We start from the raw sequence: 19296 nt of genomic DNA, 5'->3' as shown, positions 1-19296 counted from the left end.
GACTTCTCGTGTTTGACATTGCATTACATGTGCTATCAGAAACAACATCTAGAAATTTTTATTGAACCAGGAAGTGGCTCTACAAAGAGGATGTATGTACAAAGTCGATCGAGAATGTATTTGCTATCCGATACAGATTCTGCAATGACTTTTTTTCTTTATACAACATCAATCAACCATGCCCATAATATGCTTTCCCACTAGGATCTCTTTTGTACTACGTGGGTGGGTGTGGGTCAATTATTTTTTACTTAATTGAGTTATTAGATATAGAATCCATGTACATGCAATCATCATCGTCCTCATTCAGTTGGAAGTCCATTGTGTGTCCAAGCATCATACCCCCCAGCAATGTCGGTGATGGCAGTAAATCCCTGCATCAAACATATGGAAATCAAATCAGATCAAGCCCAATGGAGCTCTAAGAAACAGACTCACAGACAAACCATTCACTTTCCTCATCCATCATCATCAATCTAAAAAATGAACATCCTCGGCCTAACTAGTTCCAATGCTTTGTTTTGACTAAATAAAACACACATTGATTTGCTGTTGGATCTCCACCTTTTGGCGGTAGGGTAGGTGGAAAGGCCTCCTAGTTCGATTCCTAACCCACACCTTTTGTGTCAACGAGCTGTGTTTTTGACCCAACATATCATATCGATTCCTAGCAATACGCGTGTGTCAACGTGCTGGATTTTGGCCATACATATTATGTTGTCAGATAGAAAACTTTTGTACACGCGAACTTAACGACCCGAGTTTAGGCTCGTATCGTATGTCTAATGACACGTTTTTATGTTGTTGCTCTTGGTTACCAAAAAAAGGTGGAGAGGCAGCCAGTGGCAACAATTGATGCACCAACTTGAAGGAAGATTTTTGATGTTGACGTTTGGCCAGATTAGGATGCTTAATTCTCACTCAAAAACAAATATAATTGATTATTGCTCTAGAAAACCATTTGTTCAAGACTTGCAAGTTATGGAGGAGATTTGCTTACAACAGCCAAAAGATCAGTTGCAGCGATGATGGAGCTCTTACCACTCTTGCCCCCCTGAAAATTGCAAATCAATCAAATATGAATAGGAGGAGTTCCATCTTATTTAACATATAATTCGCGAGTTTTGTTTTACAGTAAAGGCACTCACAACAATGATTTCATCATGTTTTCTAAAATGAGATGATACTTCCTCCACAAATTTGAGGTTCTTTGTCATCCCTGCAACAGCACAGAAACTACTTTCAAGCTCAAAAATGAAAATTATCAAAAGCCACTTTTGATCTTCAAATTAATTAATACGACGAGGTATAAATCAACCTGATCCAACTCTGTACATGTAAGGGATGTTAATAGCTCCATCTGCATGTTCTTCACTGAACTCTTCTGGAGTCCTACTCAGACACAACCCAAGCCACTTGTTTATTGCAAAAGAACATAATACGACCCACACATCAATTCTAAAACAGAGACAGATACACACATATTTACAGAGTGAGAGAGTGCATATATATATAAATATATACCTTATATCCAAATAATGATGTCCAGCAAGAAGAAGCTCGTGTGCCACTCGAACTGGTACTGACGTTGGAACTCCGGTGACCTCCAAATTCCCTCTTAAGGAAGCCCTTGAGCTTTGAATATAATAAAAGCAGAAAATTGAGAAACAGAGAGAGATTGAAAGAAACAGAGCAAGGAAAATCTTTTTTGAAAAGCAAAGTCCAAAACTTCTGCCTACCAAAAGATTAAGCTCCTGCGATTCAAACAAATGCTGCTACTTTGAGAATTTGATGATGGTAGTAACAGTAAATTCCTACATGTAACACCGGAGGATTTGATGATTTTGCAAGAAGCAAGAAACTGAGAGACGAAAGAAACAAAACTAGTACCTGTGATTCAGATTTTGTGGGAAAAGAAGTGGAGGTATTGAAGTGGTGGAGACCATCAAGCGAGGAGCAGAGGAAAGAAATGCTGTAGCAGTAGCTTCCATTTTTCTTGTCTCTCTAATCGTGCAGCGCGAGCAATTGTATCACCAACCCCAACCCCAACCCCAACACTTGATGTGTATATATATATATATATATATATTACAGTGATGGTGCAGCGCGAGCAATTGTATCACCAACACCAACACTTGATGTGTGTATATATATATTACAGTGATGGGTGACCAATCAATACTATCAATTGTAGTCTTGCAATTAATTTTTATTTTTGGGTTTTGAGATAAATCCAACAAACAAGTAAAGGGAGAAGGTGGATTGGATTGGATTGGAATGGTGATGGTGGTGAGCGCTGGCACAAAACACAATTTCGCAATGACTCACTCACCAGTCACTACATGGATAAGTTTGTTTCCCAAAACAAACAAATGGTCTTTCTGATCGTATCTGCACATTTGTTTCACGGCCCAGTTTGGACTATGTGAGGCTTGCCTTCTAAGCCCAATTCTACAGGTCCAAAAACTGTTGAGCCCGCCAATTTTGGCCCAAACTGTTGAGCCCTCCTCCTCTCTCCTTACTTCCTTTGGTTTCCTATGTAATCAGATTGAAGGTACTCCACCTCCCATCTTTTTCTTCCCAAACTCTCCTAGTGTTCATGCATGCTTCTGTTCATCAAATTTCCTCTCCTATTCCACAAGGTTTGGGTTGGGGAAAGGAGATGGTCTTCTTCTACTACTTCTTCGACGAGCATTTCCACATAGAAATTTACTAAAAACTCTCTCACGTGTTATCCAAACAAACGTTACATTGTGAAATATGATCCATAAATTTACATATGCATTTCTATACACATTGGGTAAGAGATAGATAAACACCACACCAATTCATGCTTGGTTAACACAACAACTTCTTCTTCTTCTTCTTCTTCTTCTTATATGTTCACAATTATACAAAGACGCATGGTAAAAGCTCAATTCAGATTCACACTTACCTATTAGCATCCAAGCCAGAAAATTCGAGAATACTCGGGCAAAGATCCCAATGTTCCAATGCTACGATCCTCCAACTTGAACAAACATGAAGTAGGAGCCCCATATGTTTCAGTTCCATCTGCGAAGTAAATGCAATTCCCTCGACACCCAGAAAACTCTGCTGTAGAAACAGAGAAACTGCAAAAGTAACCCAAAACAAACACATGCTGAATCAGAGACTTCACATCAACCCATTCTCCCCACTCTTCATCCAGCTTATGAACCCTGAAACCAACTGCCTTAGGCTCAACCTTGTGATGTCTTCTAGGCCTACCCAACACAGATCCACTACCTCTCTGACGCATTAACATACTGATTCGGTTCTCATAATCTTTCCAATTCAACCTTCCTCCATCCAAGTACCCATCAACCACATGGAGACTCCCTTCTGATTCCAACAAATATTTTCGCCCCCCACAACCATACAATGGAGGTGAATACTGTATCAACTTCAATGAAGAATCGATCCAGAAAATGGTGCCCCATCTATCAACAACGTAGTATTGCCCTCTACGAACAACAATATCATCATAATGAAAGTTCACATCATCTAATAGACTCCATTCCTCATCACCCATTTTCCAAAAACCAAGCTTTCCCCCACCATAGATTGCAAGGATTGAGAACTCACTGTTTTCTCTAATGTGTCGAGTGGGATTTGGATATACCACAACTTTGTCGATACCCAATGTAAGGGCAGCGAAAGACTCATCTTTGATTGTCCAAGCTCTGTTCAATTCAACTGCCTTGACGTTCAGCAAGTTCAGAGTGGCTCGATGCGACTCCTGTGAGACCTTACCAGGCAATAGCGGACTCAAAAGCTTCAATTTTCCGTTCTCAGACTCTTCAATTCGGACCAGCCAGCTCTTCTTTTGAGGAGGAGATGAACAATTAAGAGATGTTGCTGATGGGTTGATGAGCTCCAGACGGTAGATGGTGCTCTGGGAGAGAAAGCAGTCGGGGAAGGAGTAAGGGACCTTGACTGGCAAGAGAGGAGATCGGTTTGTGAAGGAACGAACAGAAGATCGCCATGAAGTGCAGACGGAGCGGAATCGGAGATAATCGATGCGAGAATCAAGGAATTTCCCGATCAGCTCGAGGAGTTCCGGAGGAAGACTTGACCAAGACTGAATTCCATCGGCCATGATCGTTGCGTGAGTTGCAGAGTCTTGGCCTTCTCGTCTTTCTTCAATGTAGACTTGGAAGTCAACGAAGGAAGGAGACTTTGGTGACCGATCCAAGCAAAGTATTCATGAATACAGAATACTATAGGACTTGATAGAGAAAGTGACCACTGGGCAGTGGTATTGCATTGGTTTTTTTTATCTAATACACAACTGGGTCCAAGATCCTCTTTCAAAAAAGAAAAAGATTGGATTGACTCTTACTTAATTGAGAAGAAATAACAAGTCTATAATTTTCAACCACTCAGAAATATTCCTTTTATAATGTGATAATTATTGAAATAAACATGTCCAATTGTTTGGTACGTGTCCTGAATCAATAAAAAAAATTAATTAATTAAACATGACATACAAGTCCAATAGATGACTTATGTAAGTTTTAGTTCCCATACATCTAATTTAAAAAGGCCCAGTCTAACACCCGATAGATAATGGATCGAACCAACCAATAACCGAATGGACATCTTTATGGGATATATAAAAACTGATAATTCGGTCTATAACCAGCCAAAACCGACCATTTACACCCCTAAGATGAGGGGTGGGGTTTTCCAAGGTATGTATATGATTTTCATCGAGGACAATACAAAAAAAGGCATGTATGCCTTATTTAGAAGCTATACCATAAAATCACAAGCATACCAAGCATGACTCAATAAACAACAAACCCTGATGGTCTTGTCTGGTGGTGCAGTTTATTTAACATTTCTAGTTTCTTGATTTGCGATGCCTGAGAGCTTCAAAAATGTCGTCGTAATCTGGCAATTTTGGATGAACGCGAGGACCCGGGGGAGCAGGATCCTGTCTGCCATGACATGGAGGTAATGGTGGTGGAGGCCTATTGGGAGGTGGTCTTCCCATATCCATCTCTTCCTCACAGTCTGATTCATCAAACTTCATATCCAATTGTGCTGAAGGGGCATCATAGCTGTGTCTCCGACGAGGATTTCCTCCATCCATTTGTCCAGCCTTCATCTCCTCACTTTCTATAGAGGGATTCTTTTCTGCTTCGATGTCTTCATCACAGTCTGATTCATCAAATTTTATTTCTGAATGCAAAGGACGTGTGTTATTATAACTGTGTCCCCTATAGATCCTTGTATCCTCATTGCTTATATCTGGTGTTTTTGATTGATAATCATAGCAAGTCGTGGAAGGGGCTCCAAACCCATGATTGATGCTCGAAGCACTCAAGTTATGCTCAAATCCAGATGCTTGAGGTGTCTTATTGTAGTCTCTTTTGGCAATAGAGGCAGCAGCATGAGCGGCAGCAATTGCCTTTCTTGCAGCTTCTTCAGCAGCTTCAGCAGCAGACGCTGCATCTTGAAAATGTGTTTCCTTGCTTTGTCCATCATGATATGATCTGTAATAGAAAGCATAAGAACTTTATTGGTTTGACAGTGTATGAAAGATGAGAGAAGTATAAAGACTGAATTACCGATAGGAGGACTGGTTTGGCTCAGCAGGCTTCACAGGTAAGCTGGAAGCACTAACAAAATTGTGTGGTCCATCCTTGTCAAAAAATAAAGCACAAAGTTGTTTCAATGGAGTTTGATCTGAGTTTCGAGTGAAAGGGGGAGAGAGAGGAGGGAGCCTTACTATAAGCTCTTCTGGAGGCTTCAAAAGCTCCTTCTCACATTCCGTTGTATCCCAATCAATCTGATATTCCTTTGCTATTTCCTTCAAGATTTTCAACTTCACTTCACCAGTAGGGGTTCTTACGGAGAGCTTGTCGATCAACTATAAGGGAGGGGGAAAGAGGGGTCAATATAAGCAAAGTCAAGTCTAAGTTTCTATGTTCAAGGAAAAAGTGAAACTTTGCATAATTCTTACGGAACATGTGGGCTATTCAATGACAAAAAAAAAAAAAAAAATCTCAAAGAACAGCTGCAACAAATAGGAAGAGTGCATTACGATGCGATTTACACCACAGTTCGGTCGTAGGTCGGTAGCTGCAGACACAAAATCTTTTCCATATTTCTTCTCAAATATTTTCCTGATTGACACTAGTTCTGGAATTTCAGAGCACCTTGGAGCTGCAAATATTAAGCTAGCGATCCCTTCTTTCAGGTCTGCTGGACATTCCCTGGTATCACACCCATGTCAGAACTACATGTATAATAGCTTTGTGATGCGATAGAGTAAAACATATTATATACCTCTGCTTCGCAATGATGGTAAGTCTTGTCACAATCAACTCACAGAAAAGCTCAACGAACTCATTGGCAGCCAAAACATTTTGTTCACGAATTACATGTTCAACCTACAAAAAAACCACAGAAAGTGCTGGTAGTGACTCTCTGTTGGTCTATGATAATGTCATGTTGAAGTATAAACAATTAATATCAATCAATAGAATGTATGGTCTACAATACACTGTTCCAACCAACTGAAGAAACACTAAATATTTTCTAACACCACCAATAGATACAGGGTCATTCATAGATGGATAGACATGGAGAGGGGTTCAAAGCCTTGACCAGAATGAAGTTTGAGGGAAATAAAATTGAAAAGTGAAAACCATGCAACCATTGTAAGAGAAGGCCCTTATTCAATCAACTCTCAGAAAAAACCTTATATTATATATATATTGCTCGTGGGTATAAGCAGTTCATTCTACAGCTAGCAATACCAAATGTTACTAAGCATACACTTTTGATTCATACTAGTTACAGCCCATGTCCTCTAAATTCTCAGCCTAATTTTCTGTTTTAAAAAAGAAAACAGAAGTCAGTAAGAAGTCATATAGTAGTCAGGTCCTCATCAAAGATTCAAGCTTTACATTAACCAACGAGTTGGCAGTCAATATTCAAGAAAAAAAATAAAAAAAGACTTGATAGAACTTTTTATCTAAAGTACCTAAATTAAAGGTAATAATAGAGCTACCCGTGGATATGAAATCTAAAGTATAACAGTTGTTAGAATTCTATAATAGTTGTTAGCGTTTCCTACCAAGAAATAGAATGCATTCTATTTTCTCTCTTGTATTCCATTTTTGGATTTTCATATAGAATCACCCTTGGAGTGGCTTGTATTCAATTCAGTATTCTGAAATAGCAGTTATTGTACTATAGACTAGAGATGCTCCTAAGACTAATGAATTCGAAAATTTTTGAAGAGCCTGAGTAAAAATCCTTAGTAGAACAGATAAATTGAAAATACCCTGACACGAGCAGTGGCGTCCTGACGTGACTGCAGAAGCATCGCAATGTCTCGCCTCATCTGCCTCGCCACCACCTCTCTCTTGTTCCTCAGTAACTTTATCCGCGCCACCGCCATCTTCGCCGCCGTTTTGCTGTCCAATCTCACACATTCATCAAACCCACAAACACCAAGAACTGAAAATCAAAACACAAAAACAAGAAGAGAAATTGGTACCATTTGGAGGAGTTGAAGGAAGGGAGAATGAGCGAGATAGCAAACTTCATAACGTTCTTTGTGCGGACTACTGCTGAGCTCGCGACGGACATGGCGAGAGAGAGAGGGACTGAGAGAGGAGCGATTGTGTGTGTCTGGGTTTTGAGAAAAAGTAACGGTCTATTTCTATTTTTTTAATTTTGTTTTTCTTCTTTTGATCGAACGGTTGAAAGGGCACTAAAGATCACCGACTGACTTCGATCGTGATGTAACTGGTTTTTGACACGTATGGCGTTAAAAGGCAAATATAGCCGTTCTGTGATTTGACACAAGCTTTAACTGGCTAAGGGAGCTGAGAGATGGAATCCCATGCAACGGAATCCATAGGAAACAATGAGCAGCTCAATAAGCAATTCCATTGGGCTGGTTTGTATGTGGACCCATCTAAAGGCCTCTTGACAGTTGGGAAGAAGCAAGTAAAGTGGACAGTTCTGCAAATAAGATAGCCCATTAAGAAGCCCAACAATCAATCTCATTGGGCTTCTATTGTTCATTGGGCCGGTTGCGTCCCAAATCAAATCATATGTTGGACTTGGAGATGTATAGCTTGGGCAAATTAATGGGCTCAAGACCCCCCCGTCTTCACCGATTTCAGTTGGTTTTTTGTATTTTCTTGATCATCAAAAGAGAATTTCATCAAATCAACAAAAATACATTCAGGTTTATCTTTTTTTTTTTCTGGACATTCAGGTTTATCTACTACACGACAAATGACTACTGAAAATCAACCGATTACACTCAAAAAGGGGATATCAATTGATTGCGAATATACAAACGGGTGTTGAAGATCATTCTCTTCTCTAGCGAGAAAGTATGTTCAGTAGAGTGACTCTAGTGTGGATCAAGTGCCTAAACAAGCAATCCAGTTCATTTTCAAACCCTTCAAAGCAGAGGACAACAGAGAGGTACTGATCAGTGTTCAGTGGAGTAGAGTTTCCTAGCATCCCACCTATTTGTTTTAATGCCTAAATGGACTTTGAAGTTTCTTTTCTTAAGTTTTTTCTTGAGGAGATGTAAGCATTCACATTGCTTTCAATGCTTCTCAACTCATCACCCTTTTTGCGCCGAAGAGCCGATTGAAGTTCTCGAGCAGTTTCTTTCATGGACACGATAGCATCTCTGGTGTTGCTTCATACATCTAAGAACCTTAATGAAATTTCCACAAATTCACTAACACACCTCTCATTTTGGGATAGATTTTTTTGGGTTAATGGCAGACTAAGGAGAACTTCTATGTGTATGCAGAGCTTTCCAAGGCTAGACAGAGCAGAACAAATTGCTTCTGCCTTTGAAGAAGATGGTGAAGCCTCCAAAGAGTGAAGCTTTTTCAGCTCCTCTTCTATTCAAAGCACGGTTGGATATGATTTAGAAGGAAGGCTGACAGAACGGACATCGTATCGCTGAATATGATTTGGCTTTGGAGATAATGCAGCCATAGGTAAGACAGGTTCAATGTGTTATATGATACATTCTATCTCATTTTTTATGAACTCAAAAGGATGGGAATGGCCTAGAAGAAGCTGTAGGTGGGTCTTTCTTTTATGGAGTCAGTTATGTTGTCACGTCTCCCATGAAAAAGAAGGGAAAAAAAAAACCAGTTTTAGGTCCCATTCTTTAATACAATATCATGGGTGGTTGTTATTTGGATTAAATATATGTCACTTCTGGACAAGGTTTTGTGTTGACATTAGGATTCATCCAACGTCTTTCCTTTATGCACCACCTTCAATGCCACCGCCTATTTCTTCTTTCAAAGTTCTTTGGATGTAGAGAGACTTTTTGAGGCTCTATATATTGAGATCTGGACAAAATCAGTGAACCATATCTTTTCATTAGGTTTCCAAAATTTGGATGGATATGGTGGTTAGATGAAGACACTTATTTTATATTATGTGCACGAGTGGCATGTTCCCTTCAAGGCTTGCAAAGCCTGCCATTTCATTACATCATTTAATACTTGATTATCCTATCATGTGTGACAGGTCATATGTTTCATACTTGATCCATGAATCCTACCTTTTTTGCATTGACCTCAGTCGATTCTCTCGAAGCGATCCTTTCACATGCAATTCATGTATTTGCTTGAGAGATAAACTGACGTAAACCTCTTTAACGCTTTTGCTTTATTTTCAGTTCCCAAGCAAAATAACTATACAATATTGTTGGAGTTATTGTTAATCAAGAGAATCTTGTCAAACTTCTAAAACTTAAAAATCCCATATAATGGTTTATTATTGTTCTAATGTATAAACTTGTTAAGTAATTTATTTACTAGTTTATCTACATAAAAATTTTGATTTAATTTCACAAACTGAAAGCAAAGAGAAGCTGTCCGTAACTCTAGACCTTGTTTGATCATGATCTTGGAACTGGTAAAATCACTAGATGAAGCCTTAGACCTTCAGAGTCGGCCCAAGAGCTACATTTTATTTTTATTTTTTATTTTTTATGTTACGGAACTGAATGCTTCAAGCCGTGTCATGCTTCTATGTGCCCCAAAAAAATTGAATATTTTTCATGATGCTTAAATATTTCAGATTAAGGCTTGATTGATGTGGATGAACATATGAATTGTACGCCATAGGCTTCTTAATTAAACTTTACTTCATTGATTATTTCTCTTTCATTAATTACCGTCTGTAGCAGATTATCAAACGAAATTCTTGCGCTTGGAAGCACTTACGTTTGAGTTTTCGTGCTTGTACCTTTGGAATTGATGTGCATTGGCTGTGCTAAGACTCATTTGAAGTCATTACTTATTGCCATTGAAGAATAAAGGAAAAAAAGAGAACGTAGGCATGTAGATAGTAAACTCTCTCTTTGTATTTTATTATGAATTACTATAAATTGTGATTTATATACAAAGCTACTGATTTGAAAAACTGATATGCCTAAGCAGATCCCAAAAATTTGGATGCCTATGCAGGAGTCAATGATATTCTTGAGAATGCTCTATTGGGAGATTATGTTCAAAACAGAAGCTCTTGCTTTGATCAAGCGCCTGAACAAAGTCTCCAAGCCATTCTCAAGTTCTTGAATGCTGGTCTCTAGAGCTTTCAATCTCTTGTTTGTAATCTGCGTCTTCTCAATATTGAGCCCTTCACACATAGCAGCATCGACAATTTCTAGTTCATTCAAATTTTCTTGCTTTTCTTCACATGCTATCACCCCCTTGTGCATCAACTTTGAGACGAGAGACCATTTACCTTGCCTTGGCTTTGACACTGGCATCGACAAGAACAACATGAGGGATTGGAAGATGGAAATACTTGTCATGTTTACTTCTCGAAGTACCCGAATGACAGCACATAGATGGTGATCTTGATCCGAGATTGGAGATGCTCCAAGCTTGTTTTCCATCTGCTTCAATGCTGCAATAAGTCTCTTGGAATCCTTCTTCATCTTCTTTCTGAAGGAAATGTAAGTAGAGATGGTGGTCTCAGTGCTTGAGTCTCCCTTTCTTCTTCTGAGAGCAGACTGAAGGGCTTGGACATGTTCCTTAATCTGCAACAACATGTCCTTTGTAATCTCACAGACATCTAAGAGCCTCACAGATCCATCCAACAACTCTTCAATGCATTTCTCGTTTTGATTGTGAGAAAGGACTTGCTGGGTTGATCCCATGTTGAGAAGATCATCCATGCGTTGGTACAACTCTTCAAGTCCTGATAAACCAGTGCAGATGGACCCAGTTGAGGACCTTGATAATGCATCCAATGTTTTGAATTTATTGAGCTCTTGTTCAATCCTGAGTGTGCTTGGATGTGACCTTGAAGGTAAGCTAATTGATCGAACATGGTAACGACTAGAAGCCATTTTTGTTCTGTTTCTTATTTGTATTGGGGATTTGTTGATTGATTTTGAGATGGTTTATCACAAATTATCATCATTGTCTATATATAGGGGCATATGAAGATGAGCATGTGAAGCCAGCGTGGGTTTCTCCATTTAATTAGGTTAGTTGTCACATCTTTGGCCTCATAGAAACAATAATTTGATTATAATTAAGTCAGTAACATGAGTTGTCTTGTTCATTTGTCGTTTCTGTGTTTTCTTATAAAATATATACAGAAGAGTCATCCCCCATTGGTGCCTCTCTTACTGCCACATTACCCATTTTTGTCTATGTTGTCTCAACCTACAGAACCTCCAGATCTGTAGAAAGGCAGAAAAACATATAAAATTTTGCATAGAAGATGATCACGTTAATATTGTATTGTGTGCACGAATGGCTTGTATTACTCTTGTCTCTATTTGGTATTGCCATTAGTTATTTTAGTCCTTAATGATTAGGTTAGGTTACAAGTTTCATTAGGTCATTGTTTAGTCTCCCTCCTCAACCATTGAAAGGTACAGTCCAGGACATGCTTAACGATTGATTTATCGACACGTGGCAGGTTGCTAATAGTCTATTGAAACTAAGCATCTATGGAAATAAGTACATTAGGGTTATGGCATGTGCCTGTAAGAAATGTGGTGCTTTCTCATACATCCAAATATGGAGGCAGCTCCAGCCTGCAGGTGTATCAAGAGATGGCCATGTAGCCAAAAGGAGGTATGTGTGTGATATCTTTCAGACTTCTATCCTATGGAATTCTTGGGTTGGGATTGTTGTAGCCTTGAATTGTAAAAAAGAAATGTGAATTGTTTTGGTTTTGATGAAATTTTATACATTTGATGTTGTAGTGATGATAACATTAATAAAAGATGCAAGCCAAGCATTATTCATTCATTGGATTGAATAGAGGTTATGTCTCTCAACCTCTAGAACCCCTAGAGACATCAATTTAGAAACTACTCCTAGGGCTAGCTCAAGAAAAGACAATGTAGAATTAAAAATTTCCATTGCAGAGCGGCAGATCAGATATATCAATACCAAATTGCCTTAAAACTCCTGATAAAGTTAGTGTTCATAAGCGAACATATGATCTAGCGGTAGAGGTCTAGTGATATAGTTATACGGCAAATGATAGAATTGTAGGGTGCAATCTAGAGATCACACGTTTAGTTCCTAGAGGTCGAAGAGGCACTAAGCCTAGCAGGTTTAATTCTCTTATATCTTGGAAATTGATGTGCTAACCCAATAGAATAGAACAGGAAAAAGAAATGTGCATCACATCACATGCCTCATTATTTGCCCATATGACAACATGATTCCATGTGTCCCATTGTTATGCACTTGTTCAACTCTTAATTTAACGAGAGGTACGTTGTCCTTGCAATGTACCTAAAGATTATATTCTTTCACAAGTGAACCTAACCTAGCAATGGAGTTGTTTTCAATGCCGACTATTCTGTAACATTTTAAACTTTTTTTATCTTAATACACACTACACAGAGAATAATCAAGGACATAATAATAATAATAATTGCAATTACCCATCATATAATATGAAAAAGAAGCATGAACCCACCAAGTCAAACGCTCTAAACAGGAATATCCAAGGGGAAATTATGTGTTAGCTGGTAGTGTTAGTAGTTAAATACTTAAAATCTTCCTTTGTCTCCCTGTGTGCACTATGTGATTGAATGTTGATCCTGGCCATTTTCTCGCCTGGAGAGAAGGAAAGAGGAGACCGATTTAGATTAACTATATGTATGTGTCTCGTCCCATTATGCAATTATTGTTATTTAGATCCTCCTCAATCAACATGCAATGGACCGTACAAAATCCATGGAGTTTTTATCCGGATTTGTACCTTAATAATGCTGGACTTTGCCCTTTCTATAATCCTGGGCAGATCATAATATGTATTTGCTTGGTTTTGTTGGTCAAAGAAAACAAGCCCTCATTATTATTACACTTGTTATGTTTATGCATGAGAAACACATATTTGAATTGCATTTGCAGGTGAGGTGTAACATATGCTTTTGATTCTCTTACAAGATTAGGTTTTTACAAACATGGACAAATCCTATAAAAATGCGGATAATGCCATGATCAGGAATTCATGTGCAGACAAGCTTCTTCAAGGAGTGACAAGATTAAGAAGAGACACTCTGTTTTGAATTAGGCATCTAAACAAGCAATCTAATTCACCCTCAAACCCTTTGATTCTTCCATCAAGCCTCTCCAATCTCTTTTGCACTTCTTGCACATCAACCTTGGCATCATCATTATTTCTTCTGATTTGTCCATGAATTGTGTAAACAGCAGCATCAACTGCTCCCAACTCATTCAACGTCTTCTGGCTTCTCTCACTTGTTAGCAATAACTTGGAAACCAATAACCACCCACTACCCTTAGTCTTCATCACTGGCACTGAAAGGAATAGCATTAAGGACCTGAGCATGGACCTCGTAATTGCCCTTACTTCTCTTATCACTTTCACTAGAAATGACAGATGATCTGAATCCATGACAGGAAATGATTCGATGTCATTAGTTTCCATTCTCTTCAATGTTTTTATGCACTTGGTGATGTCCTTTTTGATCACCTTCTTTCGGAAGCAAATGTAGGCTTGAATGTTGCCTTCAATGCTTGAACTTCCACCCCTTCTCCTCAAAGCCGATTGAAGATCATTTACATGCTCTTTCATCATAAAGAAAAGGTCTCTTGCATTGCCACACACATCCAACAATTCAACTGACCCATCGAATGCCTCTTCGACCAAGTTCGGGTATTGATGACGGTGAAGAGCTTTTTGGGTGAGTGGAGAGTGAATGAGTTCCTGTAAGCAATTGTACAACCCTGCAACCCTAACCAAGCGTAGTTGAATTGTCTCTGATCCTGAAGGAACTGTTGATTCCCAGGATCTAAGCTTCCTTAACTCTGATTCAATATTATGGAAGGTTGGCTGTAACCTGGAAGGCAAGCTGATGGACCTGACAGGAATGTGAACTGCAGATGAGCTTTCCATGTCTGCTGCTTCTGCAAAAAAATGGTGAAAAAAATATCACAATGCTTTTCAGTGTGAGACTTGAATGTTCATCACTCATAACACTGCACAACCTCTTTTTACCAAGGAATTGAAATGACTAGAGTGACCCATATCAGGCAATGCCAGAAGGCAAGGCATGTGATGCCAATGTGCCCTGTCCTGCGACTCTGAAGATTCTGCAACAAATTTGGGCAGCAACCTGCAAACAACCTAAACCTTTCTTTAAAATTGTCAACAACTCATGCAGACTATGAATACCCATTTGTCTTCTTGCCCCCCCTCAATCATTAGTAGTACCATCTCCCATAATAATAAGAAGAGCTCTAATCATAACATTTGGTTTAAGAACATGAAAGCCTGGCAAAATACCATTGTCTAATTAGGCCAATCGCCATAGAATCTAGGGTTGTTAGAAGAAGAAATTAGTGTTGCCAAAACAAAACCTTGATCCCAAATCCATTATTTATTCATCTTAAGACTGGTACCAAATTCCGTAGCAACGTGCATCATATGCGATGAAGGGCTGAAATGGAGGAATTCTAAATATCAGGGGACAAGAAGACAATCAGGGGTATATTTTAAAGGTCACTTGCCAGAGACGGTAAACCTCAACTTTTGAAAGAGAAGAAGGCTACCACCTTGTTCACTGAGCCATCACAGGCCCTCAATAAGTTAAACTTGCAATGTCGCATTGTCTTCAAAGAGACTCAAATTTTACACAATTAAAAGATCTAGCATTGTCCCTATGCCCATCCTATACGCATTTGCTAAGTACCAGAGAGATCTTTCATTTAGATTTGTAGTCAAAATTTTGCTGCAGTGAAGTGAAGATACCCAAAGAACGTGCAGCATTAATGTTTTAAAAGTAGTCCATGGTCAACAGAAACATTATAGGCCAATTGTAGGTGATCAATGGAGAATGCAAGGAATTATTGCACTAGTTAGGTATACCAGGATATCATTATTCCAACCTGCCATACCATTCACATTTTTAGCTCATTTAGATCATGAAAAAAAACTGAGCCTCACCACTGACCTGGCTTGGCTGGACGGTTCATGGGTTCGGTGGGGTTGGTGTTAGCTAGCTAAATGGGGGGTGATTGGTAAGGATAGTATTGCATGCCGTGTACTTCTTGCAATAGAAGATGTCTCGCTTTAAGAAAATAAATGATTGACATCTGCTTTTAGAAAAGAAACATCCTGTAAACTAACACAAGTTCAAAGCGGAAAGCACTGTCCACGGTCATGGGGAAACTTTCCATGATGTATCCTTCAAAATTCTCTTTAACGCCCATGCCTCGCTTAAATGAAATACAACATACAATCACAATAGTGTGACGCGTAGATAATGCGCTTTTGTACTTCTCAAAGCATTTCAACTAGAAAAACTATGTTATCATGATCCATATATAGGGTTTATTTCAAGAAAATTGAACGGCATAGCGTGAAAGTATGGAGTAAAGAATATGGGAAGCCAAAACTTGCAGCCGGATCAACAAACTTTTCTAAAAGCAAAAATGGCTTTAATACAAGTCTTTCTGGTCAGTCTAGGGCGGCAATCACAGTGTCAACAACCTCCTGGGTGGTACTTGTTCCTCCAAGGTCTTTCATCCTATACTTGCCCTCTGAAATTACCCGTTTGACTGCAGTTTCTAAGCGATCTGCAAAAGAAGGAAACTGAAGATGTCTCAGCATCATGGCAGATGAGAGGAGAAGTGCAACTGGATTTGCCTTCTTTTGCTCCAATATTTTCTCATTGCCAACATTTCCCGCAGAAGCGCCTTGCTCAAACACAGCATGATCAGCACCCACATTCCCTGTAGCAACAGTGACAAAGTAAATGTCAAGAAGTATTTTGATTACATTGAAATGATAAATATAAATTTTTCTTCCTCGGGTCTCCACATTCAAGATGGATCACTTCAATAACAGAATAAAAGTTCATAAGAATGAGACCAACATTGCAATTCTCTGCAAATGATGATGCAATATTAACTAATCGTTTTTTAGCTCTCTACATTTGATAGGAATTATACAGCCTTCACATCTGATCTGTAGCAAGTTAAACAGGGCAGATGCGTAAATTATAATATTATATATATAATGGAGCATTCCATAAATTAGCTCCATTCCATAAATTATAATATATTAGGTAGAACCAAAAAGATGTAAATTAATCAAGCCGGCCTCAAGGTGTTATAGTCCATAGCCTCACCAATCTCCATTTCGAAATAATTAAAGCAATAATGGAATTTGATACAAATGATTGCCACACAACTGCATTCAAAAATTCTTTTTGTTTAGAGATATCACTACCAAAACGTTTGACCCTTTCAGCTTCAAGGCAGTAGGCAAACAAAACATAGAATCACTTCCAATTTCACCTTCTATTGCAAGAAGCAAGGCTAATTCGAATGATTTGGATACAGTTCAAAACATGAAGTTAAAGAAAACCACCTTACATAAAAGGTTGGCCTTAAAATTGAGGTTCCTCTATTATAAAGAAAACTACCTTACATAAAAATAATCACAAACTTATTTAACTCAATTTTCATTGGGTTATCTATACAGTTTTACCTACTTCCTCTGCAAACTTTTTGTCAGAAAGACAAAAACTATAAGATAGATGTGTTACAATAACATATTTTTTTTATGGCGTAGTCAAAGACAACAATAGGAAGATATACACCAAGCTAAAGTATATTTATTTACATACCGCCTGGCATGACTCCTGTGCCACCAGCTATGCCTGCAGCTGTATTTGCAACTAGATTTCCATAGAGATTGGGTGCGACCTGAAAAATTCAAGACCACTCTGAGTCAGTCAAGAAGCAATATTTTTTCTTTTTCTCATTACTAAAAAGCATGCAACTATTATGAAAAATGAGATGGGAGTCATTCGGCAGAGTTGCAAGCAAAATTAGAAACACAAGGTTCAACATGCACCAATTCAAAACATAAACAAATAGATCACTAAATAGATAGTAAATCCTAAGTTCTTAGACAAAAACAGCGTAATTGGCAGTCCCATCTATGAACATATTTATTGTCCTCTAGGATTTCCTTGACAGCTACAACAGTACTTTACAATAAAACAGTGCTCAATACACAAGTTCTGAATAATGATATTTAAAATTTTCCCTACCACATACACATTAAGTTGATACCATGCAGTAATTTCATTAAAAAATTCAAAAAATGGGATAGAACAGTCAAGAAAGTTGAATATCAGCAAAGGTAATACTGATTGCTAATTGTCATACCATGACATCAAATTGCTCGGGTTTTGAAACAAGTTGCATGCAGCAGTTATCCACAATGATTTCATTATACTTGATGCCAGGATATTTTGTTGCACCTCACGACAAGATTCCAAGAACAAACCATCGGCAAGCTTCATGATGTTTGCCTTGTGCACAGCAGTTACCTTCTTTCTATTGTTCAGGTAAGCATACTCAAATGCATACTTTGCAATGCGCTCCGAACAGAACTTTGTGATCACCTAGCACGTATGTAATGTGAGAAACAAAGATAGTAGTCATCAATTCAAAATCAGAGAGTTCTATTCACCAAATATGCATCCCTTAGAGTTTTAATGGAAACAGTACAATGAACATGAATGGTGACCAAAAAGTTCACCAAAGTATCTCAACAAATAAACAACGAAACACCTAAAATACCCAACAGTCGGCACTGATCTCTATCCAACACAAAATGCAGAAGCTCTTCATGTCACTAACACCAAACTATTAGTATCATTTTTCTGCTTCATAAAAGCAAACATATTCCACCTAGAATGTAAATATAGGATTGTTGTGCTAAATGCAAATTAAGTAGGAAAAGGTATAAAGGATATTCTATCATTCATAACAAAAGAGTACTTAAAAGACCTCAAGTGCTCTTTTTCTAACTTTGTTGCCACAATATCAAGGCATACTGGTACAAGCTTAGCATGAAGAACATACACAAATAGTTATTAACAAAAGGTCGAACTTAATTCTTGCAATGACTAATTAGTACCTTAAGGCTCTCAACAACACCAGGAACCACCTCGTGCTCAAGCCCGGCGTACTCTCCCTCGGTGTTCTCCCTAATCACCACGATATCCACATTTTCGTGCCTCGTCGGCAGTCCAGGCAAGTTGAAGCAATTCACGAGCGACGCATATAGGTCAAGTTCCTTCCTCAGCTGCACGTTCAAGGAACTTACACCACCTCCCATGGGCGTGACCAACCCTCCTTTCAAGCACACTTTGTTCTTCTGTATGGACTCGATCACCTCCGGCGGGATAAGCTTCATGTCTCCGTGCACGTCATACCTCTCAAAGTAAACCGGCGCGTGCACCTGCTCCACCGCCCCTGTGACCAGTGGCCCAATCCCATCCCCGGGGATCAAGGTCACCGGTCTGGGCGCCCCATCCCCAGGTCGGGGCATATGGGTGACGGATCACGTGGGATGGTTGAATCCAGAGGCTGAGGTGTGTGGCGCGAGAGATCTGGCGATTAGTTGTTTTAGAACTGGTGAGGATCTTCGAGCCATCGGATTTTGCAATAGGAGGGGTCGGGTTTATGGATTGTCGGATGATTTTGTGGACAATTGTCTGGAAGGAAATGACTAAACAAGCGAGCCCAAGGCGAAGAGGCGGAAATGAGAAGGGAGGAGCCAATAAGGCAATAAGTCACGACTCATAGGCAGTGTTAGCCTATGGCTATGTGTCTAAGGTTCAATACCACCCCACTCCCATTCTCCAATTAATTTGTTACCTGTGCTGTAAAATAATACTCCTATGTTGTGATGGTGAGATTATGTTGGGCCACTATTCAATTTGATCTCAATTTC

At 39.0% G+C, this 19296-nt stretch overlaps 5 protein-coding genes and 1 pseudogene across 8 annotated transcripts; all 6 read right to left on the bottom strand.

The window, feature by feature from the left end:
• Positions 1-35: 35 nt before the first annotated feature.
• Positions 36-2147, bottom strand: LOC120014795 (thiosulfate sulfurtransferase 16, chloroplastic-like). Of its 3 annotated transcripts, none has more exons than XM_038866860.1 (7): positions 1891-2147; positions 1740-1814; positions 1525-1635; positions 1319-1392; positions 1149-1219; positions 1001-1054; positions 36-374 (listed from the first exon to the last, which is right to left on the bottom strand). In XM_038866860.1, exons 1-7 carry the CDS (start codon positions 1989-1991, stop codon positions 303-305), a joined length of 558 nt encoding a protein of 185 aa, XP_038722788.1. In that variant the 5' UTR covers positions 1992-2147; the 3' UTR covers positions 36-302. The 3 variants fall into 3 exon arrangements, with proteins under 3 accessions (XP_038722788.1, XP_038722789.1, XP_038722790.1); XM_038866861.1 differs by having other exon boundaries at positions 1740-1754; XM_038866862.1 differs by lacking the exon at positions 1740-1814.
• Positions 2148-2731: 584 nt separating this feature from the next.
• Positions 2732-4291, bottom strand: LOC120014794 (putative F-box protein At1g65770). The gene has a single exon (XM_038866859.1). The coding sequence runs from the start codon at positions 4118-4120 to the stop codon at positions 2939-2941; it is 1182 nt and encodes a 393-aa protein (XP_038722787.1). The 5' UTR covers positions 4121-4291; the 3' UTR covers positions 2732-2938.
• Positions 4292-4591: 300 nt separating this feature from the next.
• LOC120014647 (vacuolar protein sorting-associated protein ist1-like) lies at positions 4592-7695 on the bottom strand. Of its 2 annotated transcripts, XM_038866660.1 has the most exons (7): positions 7538-7695; positions 7322-7454; positions 6319-6422; positions 6074-6245; positions 5759-5899; positions 5598-5671; positions 4592-5522 (listed from the first exon to the last, which is right to left on the bottom strand). In XM_038866660.1, exons 1-7 carry the CDS (start codon positions 7627-7629, stop codon positions 4868-4870), a joined length of 1371 nt encoding a protein of 456 aa, XP_038722588.1. In that variant the 5' UTR covers positions 7630-7695; the 3' UTR covers positions 4592-4867. The 2 variants fall into 2 exon arrangements, with proteins under 2 accessions (XP_038722588.1, XP_038722587.1); XM_038866659.1 differs by having other exon boundaries at positions 5598-5899.
• Positions 7696-10503: 2808 nt separating this feature from the next.
• Positions 10504-11392, bottom strand: LOC120015555. The gene has a single exon (XM_038868032.1). The coding sequence runs from the start codon at positions 11390-11392 to the stop codon at positions 10529-10531; it is 864 nt and encodes a 287-aa protein (XP_038723960.1). The 3' UTR covers positions 10504-10528.
• Positions 11393-13545: 2153 nt separating this feature from the next.
• LOC120015088 lies at positions 13546-15515 on the bottom strand. Its single transcript, XM_038867311.1, has 6 exons — positions 15494-15515; positions 15409-15428; positions 15096-15152; positions 14755-14780; positions 14529-14656; positions 13546-14447 (listed from the first exon to the last, which is right to left on the bottom strand). Exons 1-6 carry the CDS (start codon positions 15513-15515, stop codon positions 13546-13548), a joined length of 1155 nt encoding a protein of 384 aa, XP_038723239.1.
• Positions 15516-15799: 284 nt separating this feature from the next.
• Positions 15800-19165, bottom strand: LOC120014462 (annotated as a pseudogene).
• Positions 19166-19296: the final 131 nt, after the last annotated feature.

This window comes from Tripterygium wilfordii, chromosome 14, assembly GCF_013401445.1.
Source record: "Tripterygium wilfordii isolate XIE 37 chromosome 14, ASM1340144v1, whole genome shotgun sequence".
In the NCBI taxonomy this organism is placed as follows: Eukaryota; Viridiplantae; Streptophyta; class Magnoliopsida; order Celastrales; family Celastraceae; genus Tripterygium; species Tripterygium wilfordii.
The sequence above is the reverse complement of the archived record's forward strand: the minus strand, read 5'-3'. Positions and strand labels throughout refer to the sequence as shown.